The 27,573-nt window shown below is 36.1% G+C and overlaps 1 protein-coding gene across 1 annotated transcript in view; it reads left to right on the forward strand.

Annotated features, from left to right (window-relative positions):
* The window catches only part of LOC149561686 (MIF4G domain-containing protein / MA3 domain-containing protein), a 160,866-nt gene that overhangs the window by 58,611 nt on the left and 74,682 nt on the right, over positions 1–27,573 (forward strand). The window contains exons 7-8 of the mRNA XM_089825235.1: positions 6,355–6,454; positions 19,545–19,630. Coding sequence (XP_089681361.1) covers positions 6,355–6,454; positions 19,545–19,630 — 186 coding nt within the window. The remainder of the gene's footprint in view (positions 1–6,354; positions 6,455–19,544; positions 19,631–27,573) is intronic.

Genomic DNA, 27,573 nt, shown 5'->3' on the forward strand with positions numbered 1-27,573 from the left:
ATCTCCCATCGATTTGGTTGCTTTCCCTATTTATTTACCAGCTTTGCTTCGAAAACATACTTGAAGACCTTTGCTTTCAAAGGGGAAGCATTTAGATATATGGAACTCCGTTTTGTTACACAAAATTGGGTCCTGACTTAGGATCTTTACTCTGAGAGTTCCATAGGTTCAGATCTTTGTTCTTCTAATCTTCTCATCATGAATCAACTTCAAATATACCTGGAGATGCCAAAATTACTTTGTTCCTCCGGATCTTACCTGATGAAGCATATCGATGATGGAGAGCCAACAAAAAGGACCGAATTCGGAAGAAATGCTTGCTAGAGATAGGAAGAATTTGTAAAACCAAAAATAGACTTTCTTCTCATCGGGAAGATTCTCAGACAGAAACCAACCCATACCTAGATCACCTAAGATCTTGATGCAGAAAAAAGTGGAAATCTCGCATAGAGGTGAAGGGGGATGTAAAGCAAGGAAAACCTGGAAAGAATACATAAGGGCTACCTTAAGGATGCTTGATGAGAACAGAGCCACCTAGGGGCTATCTAGACCAAGGACTTGCATCAAATATTGAGCTCTTCATATTCCGACAAGTACCAAAGAGGATGTGTGAAGACATAGGAATGTCAGAGAATCATTTTATTTAAGGAATTTGCTTAGGACTGATTGGATGTCCTTAGTAACTGGAAGTCTTGAGCCATATACATGGTCCAATCTGCATATGTTGCATATATCATTGTTAGAGGAGTATTAGGGTCCCTTGAAGAATTTGTGAGTGAAGGAAAAATAAAGAGTCTCAACATTCATTTGTCTGGCATATGAGTATTTTATTAAAAACATTCAGGAGTGCTATAGGCTTGTGGATGGGAGTATAAGGTGGTTGTAGAGTTTTTTATGTGTTACATTCCAATTTTGGGCCCAATTTTAAATGCTCCTCTATAATGTTCATTACAATTTCAAGTTCATCGAGGACGATGAAACACAAGGGGAATGGTATGTTACATCCCAATTTTCGACCCAATTTAAAATGTTCATATAGCCGTTGAGGTTCACATAAAGTCAGTGGACACATAAATTTGTTATAATCCTACGAAATGGTAAGATGGTTAGTCGTTATAATTTCACATGAAGATAACATGCTAGTTGATTATTTATCATGAATTCATGGAATTGAAAAGGCGGTTAGCCATTATGATTATTTATGATTAATAACTTGTTATGGTAATATGATTTAACTGCAGAGAATTTCCTTGTAGGGAGCACATCAAAGGGGTGGAAGCATTGTCAGAAAAGAATTGGGCATAGGGGCATCACCATCACTAGGCAAAATGAATTATGAATCACCATGGTTGAGGACCTAGCGACTGCATCACAGGATACACACATTAGACACGCATGAGCTATTGGATAATCTTTAAAACATTAAATATATTATCTTAATCAAAGTACATACCTTTATTGGATTATGGTTGACATTTCTATCACTTCATTATAATACATATTTATGTACGTGTACATACATATAGAAATATAGGTGACACCATAGTATTATTTTTATACAAGATTTTATATACATATTTAAAAGATACGACCTTGGATAAAACATATAATATGATGCCATCTTATAAAATACATCTATGTGCAAGTAGATAAATATGTTTATAATTATCCTTGTTTTATAACCTTCAAGTCCTGTTCCATATTTATACATTTCTTTATTAGAAACCGAAATGTACACTTGGCATATGATATCAGTTTTCAAGAAGACAAATCTTTTAATTCTTTAAGAGTTACGGCTTCTTGGAAGCCTTTGATATATCGAATGCCTCTATATATTTGGAAGCCGAGAGAAGTCAGAGACATGAATATTGTTCTCCACACAATTTACCTCTGCAATTTTCCACGTTATTACTTCATGTTCTACCCCTTGTTGAAGGTCGGAAATCAGAAGTATTTTGGAAATCGCATACGGATTGCTTCCGTGAGGGAAATGACTGTTTAACATCAAGCCAAGGCTCACGTTTCCATTAAATCAGACCAGGTTAAGTGGTTATTTTCCTTTTTGAGTGATACATATTCATTCTTTTATTGCTGCATTTGAAATTATAGCAGAAGGTAGTACATCTTTGAAAATTCTGTACTGTATTATCAATGAGTCTAATCTTTCCATATTGAGTCAAGACCAATTGTACATGACAAGTTTATACATCATTGTTTTGCTGCAGTATAACAGAATGTATAACCTTGCAAGCTTGTTAAGATCATTCTCTGTTATTTGATATCCTTCACCTTGTTGTAATACCTCTAGATTAGACATATAGACATATGAGTTTTCATGCTTACCATAGTACATCTCAAACCTTGGTAGTATTAATAAAACTCTAAATCAACAAATTACATGATACAATCCTTAAAAGGAAGTGGTATTATGGGAAAAATACATCGCTTGGGAGAAATCAGGAAAGATATTGTTAAACTACAACAATGGTTAGCCCAAAATTCTCAACTTAATAAAAGAGCAGAAATACTTGACATTTATGAAGAGTATAACAAACTCCCTCTACAAGTTCAGAAAGATTTACCCTTAATTGATTACATGGACTTTCATCCAAAGCTACAAAACAAGAATAATGTGGTGAAGAAACAATACCTTGAGGTAGCGTATGCATTTTTGGAACAAGGAGCTTGCAAAGGGTTGCATGAGGAGTTTTGAGCAGGCAGTAGTCAGTAGTGGATCAAATTTCAAATAGGATTTGGAAGGCAATTAAGGAAAATGTATTACACAGGTTACAATTGGTCTTGAAAAAGAAGAGCAACCAACTACCAGTGTTTGGCAACCATCTCGTGACCATATGAAACATGTTAAATATGACACAGGTTTATTGATAAGTAGTAAGGAGGAGAGGTATCTTGCAGGACTACGTACACTAGCAGTCTTGACGAGAGCGGTGATAACCATGTGAGGAACTTAACCAATCAACCAATGATGAGTAATTCCCATCTTATGTGAGCACTGATGCTTATTTTGGTCAAGGTTTGATGGTCCCTACATATGGTATGATTTCTTCTTGTGATAGAGTTGATTCTGAACATAGTGTTGTCCCCATTTCTATTGCACAATCAAACATGGAAAATAATGCTCATGACATTGATATGTGTGTAAACATGTACTCCCTAACCCCATATGCAGCTGATTGCTCCAATACACCTACTAGTTTACATATGTTGGCGAGTCAGTTGAAGGTAACTAAAGATAAAATTATTGCAGCTTTATCACGCTTTGATGACATATATTAGATGTTTGCAAAACACCTTTGGAAGGAACAAATGGAAGGGAAACAAAGGGGTCTCAAAGAGAAATTTCCACAACTGTTAATAATTCAAGAAGGGCTTAAAACTATGAAATCAGATTGTCTCCACCTTTCAGAACTTGATCATCTTGTTGACCTTGTACAGATTTACTCAGAAGCACTGAGGAAGAAAGAAGTGAAAGTAGATGTGCGTATTTATGAGCTCATGAATGTCAAGGACACCAGAGGCTGCCTTAGGGGCATTTCATGAAGTAGGAAATCAGATTGTTGAGTTTAAGCAGAAATTAATTTTGGCATGCTCTACTTTAGCTCAATATTCAGATATGAGAGTTGAGGATGTTGTCAATGATAATGGCGTGAGAGTCAGTCAAGTGGAGCATGATTCATCCACATTTAGTGGACAGATTGTACTTTATGATGAGCTATTAACTAAGGTTGGGGTAATTTATCGGGACTGTCCATTGAGGAGTGCTCATTATTTTTCTTTGGATCTACACGTGGAGGACTTAATGAGGCGTGAGTGTGGATTGGCTTTGAGATTGTATCATTTGTTTATGGATGGTGGTATGACATCTTGAAAAGATGAGACTAGAGGCTGCAAGTATTCGACTTAAGTGACTATGGGAGATTATTTGCACGGACACTAGTCAATATTCCATCATATTGATATGTATTTGAGAGGGTTGGCCACTTCTATATCACAAAGGTCTCATGCAAATATAGGGTTATAGGGTGATTTTGGTGTCATTTTGTTGCGAGCTGGATTACTTGCAGATTCAACACATCCGCAGGGGTCTAGCAAAGCTTAGATGTGCTCGTGTGGTTGCAAATACCTTCAGTGGGTTGTATCTCTTCATAGCTAATGGATTTGAGAGGAGTTTTCTTTAGGATCCACGTATTGACAGTGTTAGTAGTATAGCTTGGGTGGGTTCCACTGATGGGCTTCACCACTTTTGGCACGGTGAATATGAGGTGGAGTTGATTGACAAAAGTGCGATGGTCTTCTTGGACCAGTTTTGATTTTTTTTTTTTTTCTTGCACATAGGATTCCAATAGTTGGTGTGATGTATGTCCTTGCACAGTTGAGAGAGGTGAGACAAGTTGGCCTTTTTGGTTGCACTCCTCTAAGATGTTCACTCCCGTGACACCTATTATTGGATTACTCTACCATTTTCAACACAATGGCATGGTGATTGTGTCAGTTTGGCAGGTATTCTCATCTTCATTGGCACAAATATTACAAGAGTTGGTTGGTGATATTAGGGACATTACACAAGTCTTCACTTGGGATCTAGATGGAGCACTTACACGGGTGATTATGAATTAGGGTGTTGGGAGGTGTGATTTGTTGCATTCTTTTTATTATGAAGGTTGGCATACTGTTGAGCTTCTGCCACCTCTTGATATTAGAGGTGTATGATGTTACAACTAGAGTGAGGTACTCATTTGAATAGAGAACTGTTTTTTAATGATAGCAGCGCATGACAAGTTGTTCTGACTAAGTATACACATGAGATTTTTGGGATTCCTGACATTCAGTTTATTGGTGTTTTGATTCATGTCGAGTTGCTTCACAACTCTAGGGTTGGAAATGCTTACACTAGTATGGCACAACAGATGGGCTGATTGATCAATAATAAGACAAATATGGGATCCAAACATTTGGTTTCAATAGACAAATGCAAATTGCTTGGGGGCAAGCAATCTTCTGGAAGGGAGAACTGTCATATCTGCTTTTCCTAGGCTAGTAATTTTTTTTGCGTCATTAGCCAATTTTGCTTTGGCCTCGTGTACTAACCGGGATTTCTTTGGGATTAGTTTGAGTTTTGGCCTAGGCAATTCTAATTGTCAACCCATCCGGTTCATCACAGTGGGGTTTCCAGATGCTTACCATTTTTAGTTAGTCAACCGACTCAACATTTGTGATATTCGAGTGTTTGACTTGGAGGGTCTTGTTAAGACCTTTCCATAGAGCCATTACAGATTCTTATTTGGGTCTGTTTGACTAATGATTTTAATGACCGGAGAGTTGAATGGTATATTAGTAAAGTGACTTTAAAACATAAATTTATGTTATTGATGTCACTTTATTATATAAGAGCACTTTATTTTTCGTAAGTGGGGAAAAGTATTATTTTATATAGGAAATAAAGAAATGAGTAGGGAATTTAAATAGTCACTAGGTTGTTCTTAAAAGAAGGGATAGGTGCTTGTTTCAGCATACTTGGTTTATTATTTTGGATCTCAGTTTTCTCTTGGAGAGTTGCAAAAGCTTCAGCTTTCAGCAGGTGAGAAGACGGAAACCCTTGAGCCTGGGATAGTGGATGAACAGCCATTGTGGGTTGGAGACATTGTGCAGGTGTGAAATGAATTGCTTCAGGTTCTTATTTCTAATATCCAATCTTGCTGTATTTCTGTGACTACAATTGGATTGTGGTTGTTTTGCTGAAGAAATTCAATGCAATATTATTTCTGCTGGAGATTAATTGCAATATCATTTCTTAGACTTCAATTTGTCTGGTTATTTTATGGGGCTTTGCTGGTTAAATCTGAATTGCAATGCATAAATTGACTGTTTAAAATTTCTGAGATTTGTTTGTAAAATTTGGGCAAATATCCAATCAGGGATTTTTATAGTGGTATCAGAGTTGTGTATCTTGCCAACGTGCAGGACATATTTGCAGAGGTTTTATTAGAAACAAATTTTTAGAGAGAAATAGTGGTGCCCAACTTCTATTTGTGAAATACTAAGTAGTAACCTAACGCCCAAATCCACAAAATATGTTAAAAGATTTTGTTGTGCCAATGCCGTGAATGCAAATATAAGCAGGCTTGTTTATTAAATTTTATTTAGGAGGCCCCATTTCATAATAGAGTTAACCACTGACATTTTGAGTTCTTTAAAATGGGTTTTTGGCATAGAGATGCACTGAGATAGTGGTCTTGTTGCATTTTGAAAATTATTAGAGGTTACTTCTTTTCATCACTGTGGGGTTCATATTTTGGAAATTAACAGTTTTCTGGATTGGATTTGTTTTTGAAGGTATGCAGCTGTTTTCGCTGCTTTTGTTTCGGGAATTGCAGCTTCAGTTGGTATGGATTTTGGAGCGAAGATTTTTGCTTCCTTGGCAACTTCCTTTGAGGTACCTTTGATTCACCTAAATATTCTTCTGATAACGTGTAAGATTTGGAAACAGAATATGGTTCCACATACTTTTTTAAAGTTAGCTTATGATGGTGAATGGAAGGATATGTTATGACAATTGAATTATAATGCATCTCCAATGGGTACAATGCCATGAAAAGGATAAATATACATCCGTATATTTGTTTTAAATCTTTCTGAAGATTTTCTCTCACTAATTAAATTGTTTATTGGGGCCATAGTTCTTGCTAGTCAAAGGAATACATGTTTCTTTGCTTGTAATTGGCACCACAGTTTCATATGATGAGCATTATGTCAGCAATTTTGTACACAATATATAATATTTGATTCATAATGTATTTTGCTGATCTTCATTCCCAAACCAAGTGTTTTTGTGGTTTTAAATGCTATTTTTACCTTAGCAGTGGATATGTTTCTAATACTGAATTAACCTTATCTTCCTTTAACGTATTTTATATCTAACAACTTGGTCTTTGTTCTTTAGCAGTTTTTAGCATCCTTTTAGGTGACAAATAGAGAACCAAAAATTTTATTGATCGATCTTCATTTGATTCAATTGGATTGCATTGGATGCTTTACAATTTAATAGATTGGTTATGTTAAAGCCTTCCCCATTATAAAACTATGTACGAGAATGTAACTTCCAACCTAATTGTATAACTTTAATGTATTTATTAAACTAAACTAACCAAAAACTAATTTAATTAATGAATTACTTCAATATTCCCCCCTTATTACATTAATTTGAACAAGAGTGGAAGTTGTAAGGGTTTTAAACCCAACCCTCTGGAGACTTTGATGAAGTGCCTTCACCAATCCCCCTCACACGCTCAAGAAGCACCAAACTAACCATAACAGTGGATCTCCTGAACACACTCACGCAAACAACACTGAACTGTCTGCATCAGTGGATCTCTTGACATCAAAACTTGGAGCAGTCTGCACAACATGAGCGTTCCCACCTCCCCTGAACAATGAGAGACATATTTCCTTCCTTCCCTTTGGAATTACATAACTCCTCCGAGTGTGTCTAATGCCTCCTCCTGTGCTGCAAATGAGACGCTTTCCTTTGAAAGTCCATATCTCCTCCTAGGACAATCATGATTCCAAGCCCCCACTTGTCTTCAGAGATGAATTGTCCAAGCTCCATCCTTTCAGGGAGACAAATAAAATGCTTCTCACGCAAAGAATCATCCCTAAGGGAGAAGCTAGCATGGGATTGATGGAAAACCTCCTTCCTCCATTGCCTCCAGTTTCCTGTAATTATCTGCTTTACATTCTATACATTAGAATCTCCAATAACACAAGGTTGAAGAGTATTTCAAATCTTCCTTATGTGTAAGAAAATTGGCCTTGTGGCACAAACAGTCTTTGACATATGTGTGGTCATATTCAAATGCTAAAAGATAATTGATGCTAATTAAACCAATAATGAACCCACAGAAAATGTTTACTAACTGTCAATCCCAAGTTGTGATTATAGAAGTTTACATTTTCAACCAAGTCATGAGTCCATCACCCCTTTCTTACCATTTAAACTTCTTACCTACAAAGCTAAGTAACTGTTTGCCTGCAAAATTCTAGACTCTCTCAAATCTCTCAAAAATGTTTCACTGAAATGAATGGAGATAAAAGTTTGCTTTACTTTTCTCACAAGGAAGTCCTCAAACTAATCAATAATATATTTAAAATATCCCTGCAATATGTTGGTTCGAGAAACACACTCTCCTCTGATTTCTCTTTATTATTGTTGAGATGACATACCAATGCACTCTAATTGTCAGGATCTTACTCTTGTTGCCTCGTCTACAACTGTGTTCAGATCTTCTCCATTTACCCACAGAATGAAGAATCTCTCCTCTACATCTGTCACTCAAAAACCTTCAGCCTGCAGTTCCCCAGGACTTGCCAGATTGCTAAAGACATGCCGGTTAATGCCTCTTCAAAGCCATGGAATTACCTCTTTGAAGATATAATTAAAGAGCTTCTGGATTTGTGTTGCCAAAAATGCATGTAAAATGTGAAAACAAACACAAACAGTATAATTATCTGACAAAATGTTTCAAAAACCAGGGTCTCATAAAACGGTTATGCAAGTGTTTTTACAAAAGTGATATAAAAATAGCATAAAAAGCCAATGCATATTAAATCAGCATTTAAGTGAATGGGACAATCCTTGCCAAGAAAGAAATTGCACAAAGGATGAATGAATCATCTACGTTGCTTCATAAAATCTACTATATATGTGAGGTTTTGACATCATTACTACCTTGCAGGTCACTACACTTATTATCCTCTTTTCTCATCACTTGATTGGCTTTATCATTTCTGCAAATCTTTAATGCTTAACAGCAATGTCAACCCAAAATTGACTATACAGATTGTTCGCTGGCTGCAAATTGATTCTCCAGATTACTCACTGGTTGCGAATTCATAGGTTGTGATTTAACGTGCCTCCCAAATTTGGACACTTTTAATGCCGTGATAAATTACTATCCACTGGATTTATTAGAAACAGGTACAGGAAAAGAAGTTGGTCTACCCTCATGACAAACATTGATATCAGAACTGTGCCTCCCAAATTTGGACACTTTTAATGCCGTGATAAATTACTATCCACTGGATTTATTAGAAACAGGTACAGGAAAAGAAGTTGCTCTACCCTCATGACAAACATTGATATCAGAGAACCAAAAAATTTATTGATCATCTTCATCTGTTTCAATTGGATTGCATTGGATGCTTTATAATTCAACATATTGGCTATTTAAAGCCATTATTCCCCATTATAAAACTCTGTAGGGGAATATAACTTCCAACCTAACTGTATAACTATAATGTATCTGTTAAACTAAATAACCTAAATCTAATCTAATTAATGAATACTCCAAATTTTAGGAAACTAATAATCATATTGTCTTGGGTTTGTGTCTTTTGAATTTGTTAATTGTCTTACCATCTATGATTGCTTAATTCGAGAGAGTATTTGTTTATGTGAATGTCTTTTTAATATGTTAATTGCCTTACCATTCGGAATGAGCATACACAAGCATATGAAGAGTGGTGCTCATTGTGTTGGACCTCTTTGTCACAGCAGGCCTAATATGCTTCTCTTAAGATTGCAATTCAAGGTCCTTTTGATGTATTTGTATCTGCATACGAGATTTCCCCCATGGTGATATAACAAACTAAATATACTTGGAGGCAACATTAAAAATTAAAAGTTTTAAAATATAGAGTAAAATAAAGTGCAAAAAACAATGAAAAAGAATAACTTTTTAGATTTCTTACTTTATATTGGCTCACCATTAAGTACTCTTTTTCTCACCACCTTCCCTTTTTTGTCTTTCATTAAGCCTACTTTTTCCAGTCTCCACAAACAACCATGGATTGTAGAGCATGTTGCACCTCCAACATCCTCTCAAGCAAAATATAATAGCTGGCAATGAGTATAGTCTGAACTGGTTTGAAGAACATCTAGCAAAATGGTGCAAGTAAAGTGGGTTGATTACACACAAACATTTTGTATGTCTCTATCCTCTACCACTGCTATCTTCACCTAATCTATTTTTCCAGTATCTTTCAAAGCATTATTCAAAGCATGTAAACAGCATGGACTCTGAAAAATATGTTTGCAAGTGTTGTCACTCATATGGCTACATGACTTACAAATACGAGCTGAATCTATAACAACTTGCACAATATTAGAAGGCTCATCCTTCTTTACAACCTCCAACAGGACATGTAGCAATAATAGTTATGAGTTGCCTATTTCGATTATTAGTTCACCCATCCATAAGAATGGAACAACTAGTCCCAATCCATGTTTTCCTCATCTCCTCCATCATCATGGTAGCTTTTGTATATTGTTTGTCAAGGAGGGAGGTATGTAATCTATGCTCTCGAGGGAGGGTATAATAGGGTCCAACTGTCAATATATCTCTCAACATGGTTGTGAATAAAAAAGACCTTGCTAAAGGAATTGGAAGAGCATGGCATAAATAAATTTGGTCACTGTATCATGGACCTGGTTATGTATTTGCATATCAATTAACACCATCATTGTTCTCACCTGTGGTGGCCTTCCTCTTCACTTTGTCACAAGTCTGTCCAATTGATACATCAGAAGAGGCATGCAAATTACTAGATGCCCATTTCTTATTATAAGTTGTAATGATTTTGAACTCGGTCACTGCTGTCAACTTTTCCATTCCGACATGTTCTGGCAGGATCATAAAAATCAAAGCAATAACCATCTTTGTCTTTCTCCTTAAATTTTTCTGTGGAGCCTTTGTCAAAAGTTGTGAAAGTAATAATGTTTTGCTATTTTGCATAAGCATTTCCAAGGAGGTTGCGAAATAGTGACAAGCAGTGTTTCTAAAATAGCGACAACTGCCATTTTCTATCAGGTCTCATAAAAGGATGCGAAATAGCAATCGACGTTATTTCACGAATGAGGACGGATTGAGTTAGTGATTTGGCGAAAGGGTTTTATTTCTTGTTTCAAGGTTTTTGGGTGGTACAAAATGACATATTAATAATTATTGTCAGACAAGGTGACTATTGATAAAAAAATCATTCCGCATGTAAGCATTTTCATTTTGAAGAAGTAGCCATTAATGTGAACACCTCTTTTAGGTGGTGTTTGGAAAACATTCTCGACATGCTGCCTTGATTGGCACATGAATGACTGCGTTATAGTTGAAAGAGCTGCAAAAATCAGTGAGTTAATCTCTCTCCTTACTTCGTTCTGGCTTGTTTCAAATTTCAGTCATGACTAGGAAGAAGGAAGTGGTTGTATTCTACTATACACCCTCCACAGTATATTTTGTTAAAGTTATTCCCACGTTCTCAAGATGTTGGGACTAGAAGTATAGTTGGTGATAGTAAGAGGGCAGGGCGTGATGCTGATATACCTACACATGAAAGGCCATTATTCTGGTCTTTTTATTCTAGGAAGGATGAGAAAATTCCCATTTGCAACCTTTGGCAACTATACATGGCGAAACTGATAGTTCCCAATGTGTTTATAGACACCTAATTGGTTGATTCCCTAGCAAAGAATTACAGACCGGTAACCTGAATTATAAGGATAATTAATGGAACTCCTCTTCTAAGGATAAGTAGACAAATGATCCAGGATTGTTTTGGGCTTGATATCCAAGCTATCTCTTGGATTGACATAGAGGATTTCAATGTGAAATATGAGCGTTGAGTAAAAAGCATCGATTTAAAGGAAGCTTCTTTCTCTATGAATAAGGAGGATATAAATAAGACAATTCACTTATAGGGTAAAGCCCCTTTCCCTACAACCAATTTTATGTGGTTTTTCCAAAGGATTTACTAGGGTTGGGGGCTGGTGCTAGGTGAAGATCATAAGGATAAGATGCCTTTTGACATGATGTGTTTGGCCATGAGAACTCAAAATGCTCACTTGTCACATGACTATGATATTGCTACGGAGCTGGAAAGGGTTTTGATCAATTAGCTGATTGAGTGGAAGAGGTTGAATTCATTTAAGCATTACTCCTAATTGTATAATATGCTTTTGTTTCAGAATTGTAATGTTTTCTACAATTCCTTAAAACTCACCACCGTGAATGGTCAAGGTACCAAACTCCTTGTGCAGTTGTGGTGCCGCTTGTGGGATAAACATAGTAAGTATGCCAATTATGTCATGTTCCATGATAGGTTTACAACATGGATCCTAAGAGCTATAGGAGAATAGGTAGTAAGGATTCCTCACACAATTAAAGAGATCGTAAGGCCCATGGAGGCTAGGCTGGAGGAGTTCACTCACAACTTTTCTGATTGGATTTGTAGAGATGATTTTACTGTGTTAAGATTGTGTGGGTGTAGACAAGCACCCCCTAAATTGGCATTATTTGTGTCGGAAAGAATAGTATTCTTAGAGTTTATGTAGTAGTTATTATGGTTGGAAAGGGAGATCATTTTCTCCAAGAAGAAAGAACACCTTTTTGCCTAATATCACTAGGTTTGGTGGTTTTACTGTGGGTGCGGTTACCTTAGAGAAGGTGCGAGAATATCTGAATTCATATCACCTAGATAGTGTCAAGGCCAAGAACTATGACCACGAGGGCCATATCAAGTCTTGGCTGAAAGAGTATGCTCACTCTTTTGATTTGGAAGAGGATACAGTTAGAAATCATGAGGATGTTTCCCAAATCTTACAAAGACTTGGTAAAGTGAAAACCCTTGTGGAGTTGGAAAAGGATAGGGCACAAAAGGTCTTACCAAAATTTCATCATGATGAGACAGATGAGGTCCACAAATGGGAGCTATGCATCAGGGACTTTGATAAATTAAAAGGGAAAACAATTGTGACTGAAGAGCCAAAATCTAAGCCTCCTCCCAAAAGGGCAAGAAAGTTGATTATCAATGATTCAGATCTTGATTCACCTCCCACAAAGATTTCTAAGGCTCAAGTGCAACCTCCTATTGTCCCATATGACATGTCAGAAAGGATGGGAGATATTGAAGAAATTGTTGTTACATTGAAAAATATGAGATGAGGAGGAGGCGAATCTTTCTTCCCCTACTTTTGTTTTTCTAGAGGAAGTTCATGGCTATCAAGCCCAAATGCAGGAGAATGCTGAGGGAAACCCCAAGGGTTTGGGAGATGAAAGGGAAGCCATGGGTGCCAGGTTCATTGAATTGGATGGTTTCATACATTCCCAAGAATTTAAAGATTTTTGGAACTAAAGAAAATGAAGGATTTTGAAGAACAAAAGCAAATTAGACTCATGAGAGTGGAGGACTCTGAACATGAGGAGATAGTTAATTAGATGTTCAAAGAATTGAATTTGGATAACATTGATTGTATTGTTCATGAAGCTTGAGAAATGTTGAAGAGGAGTGATGTACTCTTGGTCCTTGGTTTTACTCTCATGGAGACATTCCTTTTGGACCAAGTGAGAAAGCAAGACGATCCCTCCTTGGTTACTAAATTTGATAGTGAAGAAAAGATTGTTGGGCAAGGGTATAATTAGAAGACCCAGACTTTGGCAGCTTCAGTGACCTTAAAAGGAGCTTACATACCAAAAATGTTGAATTTTTCTAGAGATGTTGAAGGCACTGCTATCGTGCAAATAGTGGGAAACAGATCCATTAATATTTGCTAATCAATTAATGCTTTAGTCTATGCTCAATAAGGATTAGGTGATGAGGTTGAAAGGTGAACTGAAAAGCTTTGTTGATAGGTAGGTGGAATTAAACAAGGTGATCAATGAGTTATACATCAAGTTAGTTGATAAAGATATGAAATACAAAGGCAAAAGGCAACCAGACGTAAACAAGCAATTGGTGTTTATCAAAATGTTCAAAATTGACCTCTTAAAGAACAAGAAAAAGCTCAAGGGTATAGAGAATAAACTTAGTGCCAAGTTCAAACAAGAATTCTCCACATAACTATTTTTAACCTTGGAGAAAATTTTGTCATTTAGGGTGAAAAGTATAATAGGAAAAAATGAAGATGTGTACCAAGGTTATTGCTTGTTGCATGAAATGCTGAGTGGGTTTAAGAAACATAAGCCCGTGTTACAAAACATAGGAAATAGATGGAGACCATCTGCATTTGAAATTCGCTTGGATATGTGACATGATCTCTGGGATTAGCAGGAAGCAACCTTTGAGCACAAAGTTCTACGGAAGCAAAATACATTGTAGCTGCCATGGGGGCTAGAGAAGCAATATGGCTCCGAAAGCTAATTGTGGGACTATTTGGTGAACCCCTAAAGCTTACCACAATCTACTGCAACAATTAAAGTTGTATCAAGCTTTTTGTGAATCTTGTTTTCCATGATTGTTCCAAGCATATAGAGATTCCTTATCACTATGTGAGAAACATGGTTGAAAGGAAGGCAATTTAGTTGGAATGTATCAGTACAAGTGATCAAACAATAGACATTCTCACCAAAGCTCTCTCTGGAGTTATTGTAGAACACTCCAGAAAGAAACTTGATATGTTTGAAATGTAATTGAGACTCTATCTGAAAAGTGTTTATATCTTGTACTAGTATATTAAAGATGCTGAATGTGTAAACTCTTTTGTCATATGTGTGACTCTGACTTTATGGGCCTCCTGTGTATGTTACTGAAAGGTGACGATCTTTCAGATAATGTACATATTCTACATTGTAAAGTGATGACTCTACAATGTCTATTATCATGACAAATATCTTGTTGATTTGATATTCATGGAAATGTCTTGATAGCCAATATCTCTTTGACTTATTGATAGATATCATGCTGACTTGATATCTATTGGAAATCAATAGGATCCTGATGAGATAATCATGGTGGGCATTATGTGACGTAATGTTCATGGACATTCCATGACATGTTATGGTAGACATCATGCGATTTGATGTCAGTGCACATACCATAACTAGGATATTCAAATATCATTTGACTTGATATTTGCATATTCCTTGATATCACATGCTAGGTGATATCTAAACCTACTCATACTTGTTATCTTCCCTTGCTAAGAGGGAGTGTTAAATCTGGTAGCATCAGTCAGATGTTCTGATGGATGTATACATAGACACATGTACACTTACTAATTTTCTTAACCAGATATGCACAAATAGGATTTCTCTCTTGGATTATATACTATTTGCAAAGGGTCATGTTTATGATCTTTAAATGCTATTGGGCATCTATTTATGCTTTGTCATATTCATTAAATCTGGACGATCCTATTATTATTCACCCGATCTTAATCAATATAATTAAAGTGTAAATATTATTATTTAATCGTGACTCTTCAGAAAAGACTTACCATCCAACAATCATGTCTTTTCAAGTTATGCCCATTTGATGACATATATATACTGATCAGATTCAAGAGAAGGATCATTGAAATAAATAGATGTAGTCTTCTTCTTTATTCGACAGTTGCAGATAAAGACAATCCAGTATTGGCAATCAATCATAATTCAGTATTGATTAATATTAAAGGGCCTAAAATCAATTCCAAATCGGATCAATTTATACTCTGTGGTCAATCTGACATAAGGATAACAATACCAAAATTCTGATAAGAAGTTTAATTGCAATAACAAGAGAAGATATTGATTTGAAAATCATTTGAGTATTCCTTAAAAGCTTACACCAGGTTGATTAAGCTACATTTAGTGGAGTCCAAGCCGTCCATGATTCCTTGCATTCATAGTTAGAAATAGTAGTAGAAGTTGAGTTGAAGTGGAACTTTGAAGATCAAAGAACTCAATTTTCATTGCACATTGTGAAGGTAAATCTTTAGAAGTGCAAGCAGTTGATACCATTAAATTAATAGTGCAAGTCCCTTTGTGACAACAATCATATCGCATTATTTCACTAAGCGAGTATCCATAATCGAGGGAATCTTGAAGTTCATTTCATGATATTACTTTGCAAGCTTAGCATGAGAGATGATCTTATTCAAGAGAGAATTGGGTATTTAGTGTTTCACCTCGAAACATTGAGTTTTTGATTTTGCATGTTGTAGGGGAACAAAGCTCACATCAACAAGACAAATTTTATCTAATGGAGTGCAACCTTGGTGGATGAAGTGGTTGAAGCAGAGGGCTTTAGTGTTTTACCTCCAATTCTGTAGCCAACAGAGGAACTTGAACTTGTGAGTGATGAGTAATGTTGAAGAGCATCATAATTAAGGATGTACATATAACTGTAGACAACAAGTTTTAGAGTTTTGAATTTATTATGTGAAATATCATACTGAATGTGAACTCTCTAGCATTTTTGTGCTTGAACTGTATAATTGGTGTTAAAATTTATCGTTACCCTTGTTTCGAAAGTTCAATTTCATAATATTTTTAGCTTTAGTGTTAGAAAATTATTGAATGATTAAATTATATTAGAAAAATTACATCTCCAAGTACTCCCATTTACTACTTTTTAAAAGGAGCTGTACCAATATTTGTACCAATTCCCCATATCTCCTGGCAGCAATTTTTTTAAAGTTGAAGTTTACCTGCCTCCATGAGTACTCTTTTTGGATCTTGGCACCTCATGACATGTCTACATTTAAGTTACCAGTGCACTCTTTTTGGGATTGTGGTGCCATTTTTCATATTTTCAGTTAAGTTGTGGGTGTTTCTTGGGGTCTTCTTGCCTTTTTTATAATGTTTCATGTTTTTAGTTTCAATTAAGTTAATGGAGTACTTATTTTGGGCCTTTATAGTGCAAATTTTGTTATATTTTTAAGTTGACATTGACATATAAAGTGAAAATGATCTCTTTTGTCACTTGAGTCACTTTTTTTAAACCTCGTTTTCATCGACATTGGGCAAATTCTGCATATTTTCACTCAATATTTACTTTTTGTTTTAATTTTAAGTTTATCTGCAATGCACTTTCCTGCTGTCAGTTAAGTCACTTTTATACTAGAAACACTCTTTTTGACCTGCTAAGCCTTTTTTAAACTTGAAAGTACACTTTCTGATTTGCCTTGTACCTAAAGTTCACTAAATCTTACTTTCATCATTAGTGCACACTTGGACAACCTATGCAAGCTTTTTGTGTTTTATTATTGAATTTTGGACATCTCCTTGATAGAGCATGGTCCATGAGCTGTAATGCCCCCATTTTTGGTGAGCTTCTGCAGTTGATTGAGTTCATCATAGCGACCCTCGTGAGCTGTCAGTGAGATTTGAGGGTCTCAATCGTGGACTTACTATTTTTAGTAAGTCTGATTTGTGTAGTTGCCATATTTGATAGTGCAGTTGGTGGCGCTGGCAGTTGGTCATTCGCCTGCATTGGATGGCATTAATTATGCGTGAGCTCATAGTTAGTAATTAATTATTAAAGTTTACATTATTACATGACACTATATCATATTTAATGTTATAAAGTGATGTTGTGTTGGTGAAGCTTCTTAAGTGGAGTTATATTGGGAAACTACGTCCCATCTAGGAATTATAAATATGAGATCATTGTGAAGGAAAAGGCATCCAGTTGATTATTTTGCTTTTGTTGCTTGTGAAGAGTTTCAGGGGTTGATTCTTATGCCCTTGCTGAACTGCTGATTGTACTTTCCACAGCTGATGTATTGTGGTTAAGTCTGAGAATTAATCTAGTTGATTTATCTTCCATGTCTGTATTTCCTGCTGCTTTGAAAGAAGACTTCGGTGCTGAGGGTTTATTAGTAAGCTGTGTATTTCGGAAGCATTTTTGATTGTTGATTAGATTGTTGCTGAAGTATAACCAATTAAAGGATACCGCTCTACTGTTTTACATTGTATCTGAGAAGTGGTTAATGCTGGAGGAGTTTGTTTGGGGTTTGGAGAGATTTTTATTACTACAATTAATCATTACTACGTGTGATTTACTTTGGGAAATCAGTGTGCATAATTGGGGCTGCTGTCTACCTTCCTGTGGCTGCGTTTGATATTGTTTGGGCTCTGAGATACTTGTTTGGTGGCTGGCAACTCTCCTTTCAACCCTGTGAACAGTCTTTGAGCCCTGCATTTTATATTCAGAGGGCTGCGATTAAATACTGGGGGCTTGCATTTTCAAAAGCAATGAATTGTTTTTAGGGGCCGGCGGCTGTTAGGAATGACCTACAAACTGTTTTTTCAGGCCTGCATTTGTGATTAGGAAAGCCACGTTGACTGGTGGCTTGTGTTATTTATTTTGGAGGCTACGATTTGTATGATTCAAATTATTTTGCTCCAGTGCCGCATAGAGATTCCAGGTTCTTCACTTGGTTGTAGACATTGATTATCTGCTCTCTATTTATAATTATGTAGTGATGGTAATGTTATCCAGCAGATGTCATTGGTACTTAGCAATAAATTGGCTTATTGTCCATCCTCATTCTGGCATTGATTTCAGTTGAATGTTTGAAGTTTATAATTGAATACATTGGGGAAAAGATTAGTTAGTAAATATTTTGTTCTGACATTACTTCCCTACATATTTGCCAAAATTTGAAACTGGAAAAAGTTTTAAAATCCTAAAAGAAATCTGAATTTAGCATTCAGCATTTCCAGTATATGTCTATAATTGTTATTTCAGCATCATATATATATTTCAAAATCATGGAAGGCAGATATATTCAGCATACATAAAATAAAATGTTTTTCCCAAAACACAAAAAAACAAAGTTCATTATAGTGGTGTCAAGTTTGTTAACAAGTGTTCGACAAAATGCCAAACTACTGATTTAGCAAAAGAATTTGATGTTATTAAGTTATAGCGGGCAGAGGGTTATTACATGAGCCTTGATGCACCATTTCCTTTTCTTATACCAGTCTATGTTTCTTTCCTTGTCTGAGTTATTGTCTTCAGCTTGCTTGATGCATTAGAAAACTCCTTTGATGGCCTTGCAAAGATGCTGACTAGAAATGACAACAATAACATCGATAAGCATGGCAGACGAGGAATCATAATGACATTCTGTTTTCTAAACTTACCACGGAAGTGTACAGAGCTGAGCTGACACAATCAATGTTGTGTGGTATGAGATTTGAAGAATGAAACTATCCTATTTTGAGCACATGTTTCTGAGACTATGATCATGACCATGTTAAATATGATATTCAACATAGCTCACCACTGTGGTACTACAGGATACTGAAAGTTATATATTCTTTTCGACCAAATGCCTTAACATTTTGGAAGAGTATTGTGATTACATGTTTTTACTAAAACATTCATATTTGTTTCTTGCGCAGCCTATTTAGGGAATAAAACATTTAGAAAGAAACACCGATGAATGTAAACTATTAGAAACTAGAAAAAACTGTCATCACTAGAATGAACACGCTTGACAACTGAATTATAATTCCTAAAAATCAATGTGTTTGTGCTGTCTCTGCTGTCCTCGATAACCAGCATAAGCAGCACTTATAGTAATAACCATGTGCAATGTTCATATCTGAATTGATCTTGTCAGATTCCTGATTATTCTTCAGGTTGGTCTATTTGAAGGCAATCCATCTACAATTTATAAATTTTTTTATTGGAGATCAATGGTTAAGTTGCAGGCTTTTCTTTCTAAATGTTGAAGTTTTGAACAAATCTTATGTGGGATTTTACAGGAAGAGCACAGGAAAGAAGATGGTCTTTCTTTGAGAAATATTACACTGCTGCTTTCTTATCTTTACATATTTGGACTCTGCTCCAGGTTTGCATTATCCTATATTGTATTATAACTGTCATCTTACTTCCCCTCCTATGAGTATCTTTGGTGCATGTTTGTGTTTGCTTCTTATGCCTTTTTTATACTGTCCTTGCTCTTTTCCGAGGTGACCCTATTGGTTAAATGAATCTCAGTTCAAGTGCTTGTTTCCTCTACAACTTTAAGAACTTGATTTTTAATTCTACATAGGAACTTTTAGCTTTGGTTGTTTTTTTCTGCCCAATTAACTGCTTCAATTGATTTAACTTGACATAGGCATATACCACTATTGGTAACAAGTTGGTTTGAGAACCAATTTGCTAAACCTAATTTCTTTATCACAAGTATCCAGAATTACTTAGAGCATTGTGTGATAATTTAGCTGCTGCTGCTTATGTTTTCTACCACCCTCTAAGACCAACAATATCTACAATACCTATTTATAATCGCATAAATAATGTTTTAGTTTAATGCACTACATCTATAATTGAGTATACTGAGAATTGATTATCAACATAATTCTAAACCTTATTAAGTTATTCCTATTAGTATTTTTCCAATAAGTAAGGGGGGTCTGATAGTGCTGCCTACCCAAGAAAATATAAGCTGAGTAAATTAAAAGCAAATAACAACCAAACAGCAGCAGACATAATGACTCAATAAGCTTTTTCTAAAAAAAGAGGTGCCTTAAACTTCAAGTCCAAAACCTATTGTCAGAAAACACTCAGTTCTCTGTTTTAAAATTTAAGTGAGACTGGGCACCATTTTAATGATACATTCTTTTTGGATTTAGGTTTTTTTTCTTTTGACTGCATCTATCCATTTTTTTTTTGTGAAGAAAGAAACGTCTCTGCTCACCACTATCAATATGATGGTCTGATGCTCTGCGTCCTTCAGAGTTGGTTCTCACCGTTTGTTTTCTCAGACAGACCATCATATTGATATTGGTGAGTGGATTTGTAAGCTCTGTACTTTAGCTGAGGTCAAGACAGAGACTCACTTTTTATTCTGTTGCCCTATCTACGACAAGATCAGAGGGAGATTTCACTGCCTATTTTGTGATTGCTTTTCTCTTTCTGAGTCCTTCAATTACTGTGACCAGCGATGTCTAGCTCTCTATCTTCAGGAGGCCACTCTGCTCCGTGATAGCACTCTACAAGCACTTCTTCCTCACCGGCATACTTCGACTCAGCTCATTACTGCTTTTTTCACACCCTTATCTCTTTTGCATGGTGTGAAAAGGCAGTCTAGTTCTTCCAGTTCTTTTGATCATTTCAGGTCTGTTAGACCTTGTACCGGTTTCTTACATCAGTGGCATTCCTCTACGAGCTCATGGAGACATACCAAAGCTTCTTTGCACTCACGGTCATATCCTTCTGTGACTGATTTCTTCTCGCCAAGAAAGGACTCCTAGTCTTTGTCTTTGTCTTGGCATCTCTCTTTGCATCTCATTTTGTCTCTCTTCTTCTTTTGTTCTTTAGTTGTTTGCTTTTTACAGACACTGTTTGGTGCCCCTGCTGTTTTCAGCTTCCTGGTTGTAACCTTCCAGTCCCATAGACCTTTGATGGTCTTTTGTTGGACATTAATACTATTAGCTTATCTTATCTTCCATAATATATTTACTATTTTGCTTGACTTCTGAAGTAATATTCTCTTCCAAGGAGTAAGGATCCTACTTTAAATTTCCTTGCATCTCTCAATATTTTATCTTGCCTTTATCTATTTCTACCATGTTTTGCATATCAGCAGTAGAATCAACAAATTGCCCTTCACTTTTTGTGCTACCTCAATTGTTTATCATTACCATTTTAGCCTTCAAATTCTCTTCCTTCTCCATTACCATCTCACCTCATTTGCATTCTCTTCCCCTGTAGAGCTATTGGGAACTGATTCAAAAGGCCTGCACACAATTTGATATTGAGGAGATACATCTTCCACGAAGAGAATGTTTTATTAGGCTTTTTAGATTTTTACATTCTTCTGCCTTTTGTTGTGCTTGAATGCTGTTAGCAATGGAAATAATATTTTTATAATCTAGTAGTTGATTCTATATTTCATCACCAGCTTGCAGCTCAATCTTTTCTATAAGACCATGAGTTAAATCCAAGGTTGCACTGGTACATGTATCCAGACTATCAGGTACTTGCCTAAGTACGTACCCTGCAGCCGAAAATGCCACGTCAGCTCACAAATGTTCCCCCTTACAAAACGTTTAAAAAAATGCCATGTAGATTAAGATGTCTGATTTTTGTTTCAGTTTTTCATTTGCATATCAGCTTGCTGTTTATCAAGTTGAATTCAATATGTAATCAGTTTGAGACTTTGATGCAATAGTAATTAACAGTAAACTACTAAACTTTTTCTGATTTACACTGTTTTAAAGTTAGAACTAGATGTTTATCATTAGCAATATGTCATTATATGATTTATGATCTTCTTGTTCATATTTAAAGATTGCTTTCTTTGTTATGTATCTAAAGTTTAAACATTCAACATATATATTATGACTCATGGCTCATATTTTCAGATTTCTTTTTTTGAAAGCTCAATGTGATGACTCATGACTCATTTTTTTAGATTTTCTATAAAATATCCAAAATTATACTTCAAAAATTAAGGCATACCCATGTATCCCCGTCCGCCGTACCCATGTAACCTTGCTTAAAACCCTTTCCACAAGGATCCTTATTGAAGTGGTAAGCAGGTGTTTATGGGTATTAGCTGACATAGTTAGGAATAGTGTAAAGATGCTCCGATATTTTTCGAAATATAATCCTTCCAAAAATGTAAAGGAAGGTATGGAAGCTATACCCATATGATAGGAACTCTAAAGTCTTCTTTGAATGGATTGAACTTAGGAAACAACGATTTTCGGAGCAATGAAACTAAACCCAGAATCAAGGATCTCTTTCTAAAATCATATTTCCATCTATCAAATAATCACATACCACATAAGGAAGCCATGTGCACTGGGATAGATCGGCAATGGTGCCTCCAATATGGGTTTCTAGGCTTGTTCAATCTATTCATTCAAATTTGGGACAGATGGCTAGAGAGTATTGAACCTACTTGTCAACTCCTTCTTCAAGTAAAGCTGCATATATTCATTTACATCCTCTTCCAGCTGTAGAATAAGCCTTTTTGCTTGCTCATCCTAATGATTGATCATGGAGAGTGATTTGAAAATTGATGAAGAAAAAATCTGACTCTAATTTAGCACTTTTCAAGCAAACACTTGCTTGTTAATTCCATCTCACTGCTCCGAGCCTTTGGACTTTGACCTCTTCTTAGTATTTCTCTTATTTTGTGTGAACTAACAAATTCTGCAAAAGGAGGGCCCTTCATAATCTTCTTATATGATTTTTCTTTGGAAGATGATTCCTATTTACTCTTTCCCATTCTATGTGGTGAAAACATTGGAGTTGACCTGTATCTACTTTTTTGTCTCATACGCAGAGGGATCATCAGAGCCAGCCACTCGGGTTCAGCTTCTACATTGCTGATGAAAGTTGCATGTAGGCTGGGTTCCACTTTAGTGGTATATCCAATAAAGGCTTGGGGGAAGCACAGTTTGACAAGTGATGCTCCTGATCTGTTAGCAGAATTATTCATGTGCAAATGATGCCATTGAAAAATTACTTTTTAGTATTTACTATTAACCATCGGCATTCCATTCCATGTGGCTCAATCTTCTTAATGTAAGGAGGTGATGGTGATGTTAACAAGGGCATGATCATCATATGTGCCACTACGGGAGACAAAGTTGAGGATCACTTGGATAAGAACTCTTCCAAAATAAATGTTTTAATTGAGAAAATGAAGGAATGTTGGGTGGAAAGTCGAAGCAATATAGTCATGGATGGGTAGATGGACATTAGGCATTGTACACTTGTCAATATCGTGTTTACATGTTTAGAGGGTGCATATTTTCTAAGATAGTTGATTGTTTAGAGAAACACAAAGATGTTGGTTTTCAGTTTCAGATCCCCAAGGATGCTATTGTGGAAATTGTGCTACAAAATGTTGTCCAAGTAGTGAAACGTACATGTGTTCAAAACTTCAAAGCTATAGGGAAATTAATTGAGGTATCTGATAGACATATTTGGTGGACCCCTTGTTGTGTGTATGCCATGAATAATGTTTTAAAGGACAATGAAAGATTGAGTGGATCAAAGTAGTGGTTAATGAATGGAGAGAATGCTCGAGTTGTCAGAGGCATTAGAACTAATGGTTATGATAGAAAACTAGAATCGGTGGTCCAAGTGCAAGACAACGTAGGGTATAAGAGAGGGATTTATTGAAGGGTGATGCTTTTTGGATTGATAAACATATAATCTCTATCATTATTCTAGTTTTCCAGGTCATTAGTTACAGGAATGCTATGCACCGAGCATTAGAGAAGTGTATCAGTGCTTTGATAGTGTGTTTGACCAAATGAAGGCTGTTGTGCGAGAGGACCACACACTAGCATTGTATAATGAGCACATTGAGCCAATCATTTATCAGAGATGGGAGAAGATCAACACTCCCCTGTATATGGCTGCATGTGCATTGAACCTCAAGTGCTACAAGCATAGTCTTGGCAGAGTTACACCCATACATGATGCTGAGTTGAAGGCAGGGTTCATTGGGGCCACCCAAAAGATGTATGACCCATGCATTATTTGTAGTGAGTGGACAAAAGTTTAAATTCTTAGAGGTTATTTGGAGGTGGCCAAGATGGATATGGAAATTACGGCACAAGAGGACCAAATCTTGTAATGGAAATGCCATGGATCAATTAATTTGACTATTGCTCTAGCCATTCGAGTGCTATTTCAGGTTTTGAGTTCTTCTGTTAGTGAGAGGAACGAGACTACTTATAGCTTAAGCCACTCTCTTAAGAGAAACATACTTACCTTTAGTAGAGTACTGAAGCTTGTGGTGGTACATAGTGCGTTACATCTCATTGGGCACAAGACAATTTTCTTCAAAACAATTCCAACAATATGGTGGAATGTAGAGCCTAAGGAGCCAACGTAGATTGATGAGGATGCTACAGTTACACAGGCAGGGTGGTTGGTATTAGTTTGGAAGACCTTGACCATGTGGATTCCACTTGTAGTAGTTCTGTTGAGGATCCTTAGAGGCCTAAATTTAATTCACTTTTTAATTTTGACATCATTGTTATCATTATGAAATTTTAATTTCTTCGAATTTGACATTTTTTATTTTCGTTGATGTTCAATTGTTAATGTTCACTTCAAAGCTTAGTAGTAGTTAAGATTTACTAATTTGCCAAAGTTTCATTTATAATTCTTATATATCTTTTTATAATTATTTTTTCAAGTACTCTATGTATATTAGTGGTGCTCTGGCATTGTCCCTTCGCCATGCCTGCCATCCCCAAATCTAGTCCCTTGGTCTCCTCATTCAAGAAACTCATCTGTGCATCCCCGTGCCAAGAAACTTTGTCTTTTCCCCTTCCACCGTGTGGTCTAATAGGCATTACAGGCTGAATATTGTTGTCAAACTGAGGCCTTCTTATGATACTTGTTTTCTTCCTTAACACAGGTATTAGCCTTCCATGATCCAACCTTGCACATTTCTTTTCCCACAATATTGTCATTCACTTTCACCAGAACCTTACCCTTAATATCCTGCAGCACTGAAAGCTTGCTGGCTTACAAGAGTTTGTCAGGGACTTTATCATCACTGTCCATTATTCCTTGTCTGCTGAAGTTATTTCTGTAGTTCGGTAAGAGCAGGAAAATGTAATAGAAAACTGTATTCCTCTTTTACTTTTTTGGAAGCCTGAAGCCCACAAATTAAGTCAGGTGGTTTTCCAGTTGTCAGTTGCCTATCTCACCTTTGAGATCATGGACTTGCTGGTTTTCTTTCTTAGGACGCCAGTTTTTGAAAGTTTATAACTTTATTGGAGTTGCAACCAAATATAGACTTAATGTATTTTAGTAGCATTCCTTCTATCATATGATTTTTTACTCATTAAAGGCAATTTTTGACTGCCTTGAGACTATCTTTTTCACCAACATACCAAAAAATTGCTTTTTCCATTCGTGACAAAAACTAATATTATTTATTCAATAAAAAGGAGCATTGCATCAATGCCAGCCCCAGAGAGGCAAAATCTGGGGTATGAAATACTGTCCTCACAAGCTTTCAGACTTTCATTTCAAAGCTCAAAAGCTCCAGCTTCAATTAGCAACGTAACTGGTAAAAGGTTTAAGGTAGTATAGCCAGTGGCATTCAAAAACTTAAAAGTGTTAAGAGTTACACTACTGTTTACAAAAGGAAAAAGTTACTAAACAAAAAGAACTTACAAACCTGTATTTTTTTGATAATTGCACCTAGCTTTCAATGCCCAATACAATTTCTAATCCTATTTAGAATGGATTACTGTTGGCATCAGGGTCTCTTTTAGGCAAGTAAAGTTGCCACCATTCTGTCTACCTGACTGCTTGGGCTCCTTGAGCTCCTTTTGATGTGTTCTGTAGGCAGCCTTTTTGTGGTAGAAGCATGCCTAGCATCTGGACTGTATATAAACACTTTATAAAACATTAGAGCATTTCACAAGTCACTATATAAATATAGCCAAAAATCAAATCACCTGCTTCTCATGTGTTACTTTCATAAGGGTTCGACTTGCTAAATAATAACTATTCATGCGTTACTTTGTGGAAGGTGAATGGCCTGGAAGAAGGGAGATATGTTTTGTTTGGAGGTTGACAGAGATCTGGAGGATATGAAAAATCAAATGCTGTAATGATTCAAAACTTCTGATGGTTTGGTGTTTGAATGTATTCAAGGACATTGAGGACGTTCCCCTCATTGTTAGCATCTCCTTTCACTGTTGAAAAAATACAGTCAAGGAGATTTGGGTGGATTTGAGTATATGTGATGATTGAAGCATTGAGATTTTTTGGGGGGCTTATGTGCAGGTTGGAAGCTGTCTAAAGTACATGTACAGATTTCCTGGAGTGCTGCAGCTCGTTGTGAATCAATTCCTATCAGGTAATGTGGAGTTAACATTGAATACCTAGCCATAGAGCTATGTATCTGTTGGGAAATAAGCAAATGCAGGCTGTGAACGGGGTGCAAATTCAACAGGGAGGGCCATTTTTAGCTTTGATGTTGACGCTAGGGGCTACAGGTAGTTCAAACCTGCTGTATTCCTCCTGGTATGCTTACATCAAAACCTGGAAGTGAACGCAGATGCTGAAGCTGGCTTGTGTGCTGTAATCTGTATGTATATCAGTCAAAATAGATTTGCCATTTTCTGTACTGAGACTTATTCTGAAAACAAGCTTGATATATATATATATGTTGAGTTGGATAGGCTGGGAGTTTGGTTGTGTGTTTGAGCAATCATTGTTTTAAAATAAAGAATCAGATTTTGCGAGTTGTTTCTTGGCATTTTCTTGGATGGTACATTGCATTTGGACAGCAATATTCTTCCTAAAAAACATTGGAAGCAAAGTATCTGACATAATTACCGTGACAGATTTAGCAAAATGAAAAATCATTTCCAGCTAGCCTATTACATGCTGACCCAAGATAAAAACCATTATATATCTTAGACTTGTCTTGGTTGGCCTTAGATAATAATATTTATTATTATGAAATAACATTATATTACTATTTAAAATTAGTTATTCATAAATAGTGTTGAAGACACTTTTATTTCTTTCTTTTTACCATGCACGATTGGGTCTCATTTGGGGATATGAAGAAACATTTTGCATGATCAATATTTGTCTACTCATGCTCATCGTGTTGTTTGCAATACCTGCTTGGCACTTCTAGAATTTCAGCTACCCTCTATAGTACCTTGTATCATGGTTAGCTTTTAATTGATTGCTTGTAACAGCACAATATTTCATTATGCTTGCAACAATCTTTGCCCTATCCATTTTTGTCTTGTAATAATATATTTGCTTGCACTTACATAA

Source organism: Cupressus sempervirens, chromosome 4, assembly GCF_028749045.1.
Source record: "Cupressus sempervirens isolate cs-2001-9-10 chromosome 4, ASM2874904v1, whole genome shotgun sequence".
Lineage (NCBI taxonomy): Eukaryota > Viridiplantae > Streptophyta > Pinopsida > Cupressales > Cupressaceae > Cupressus > Cupressus sempervirens.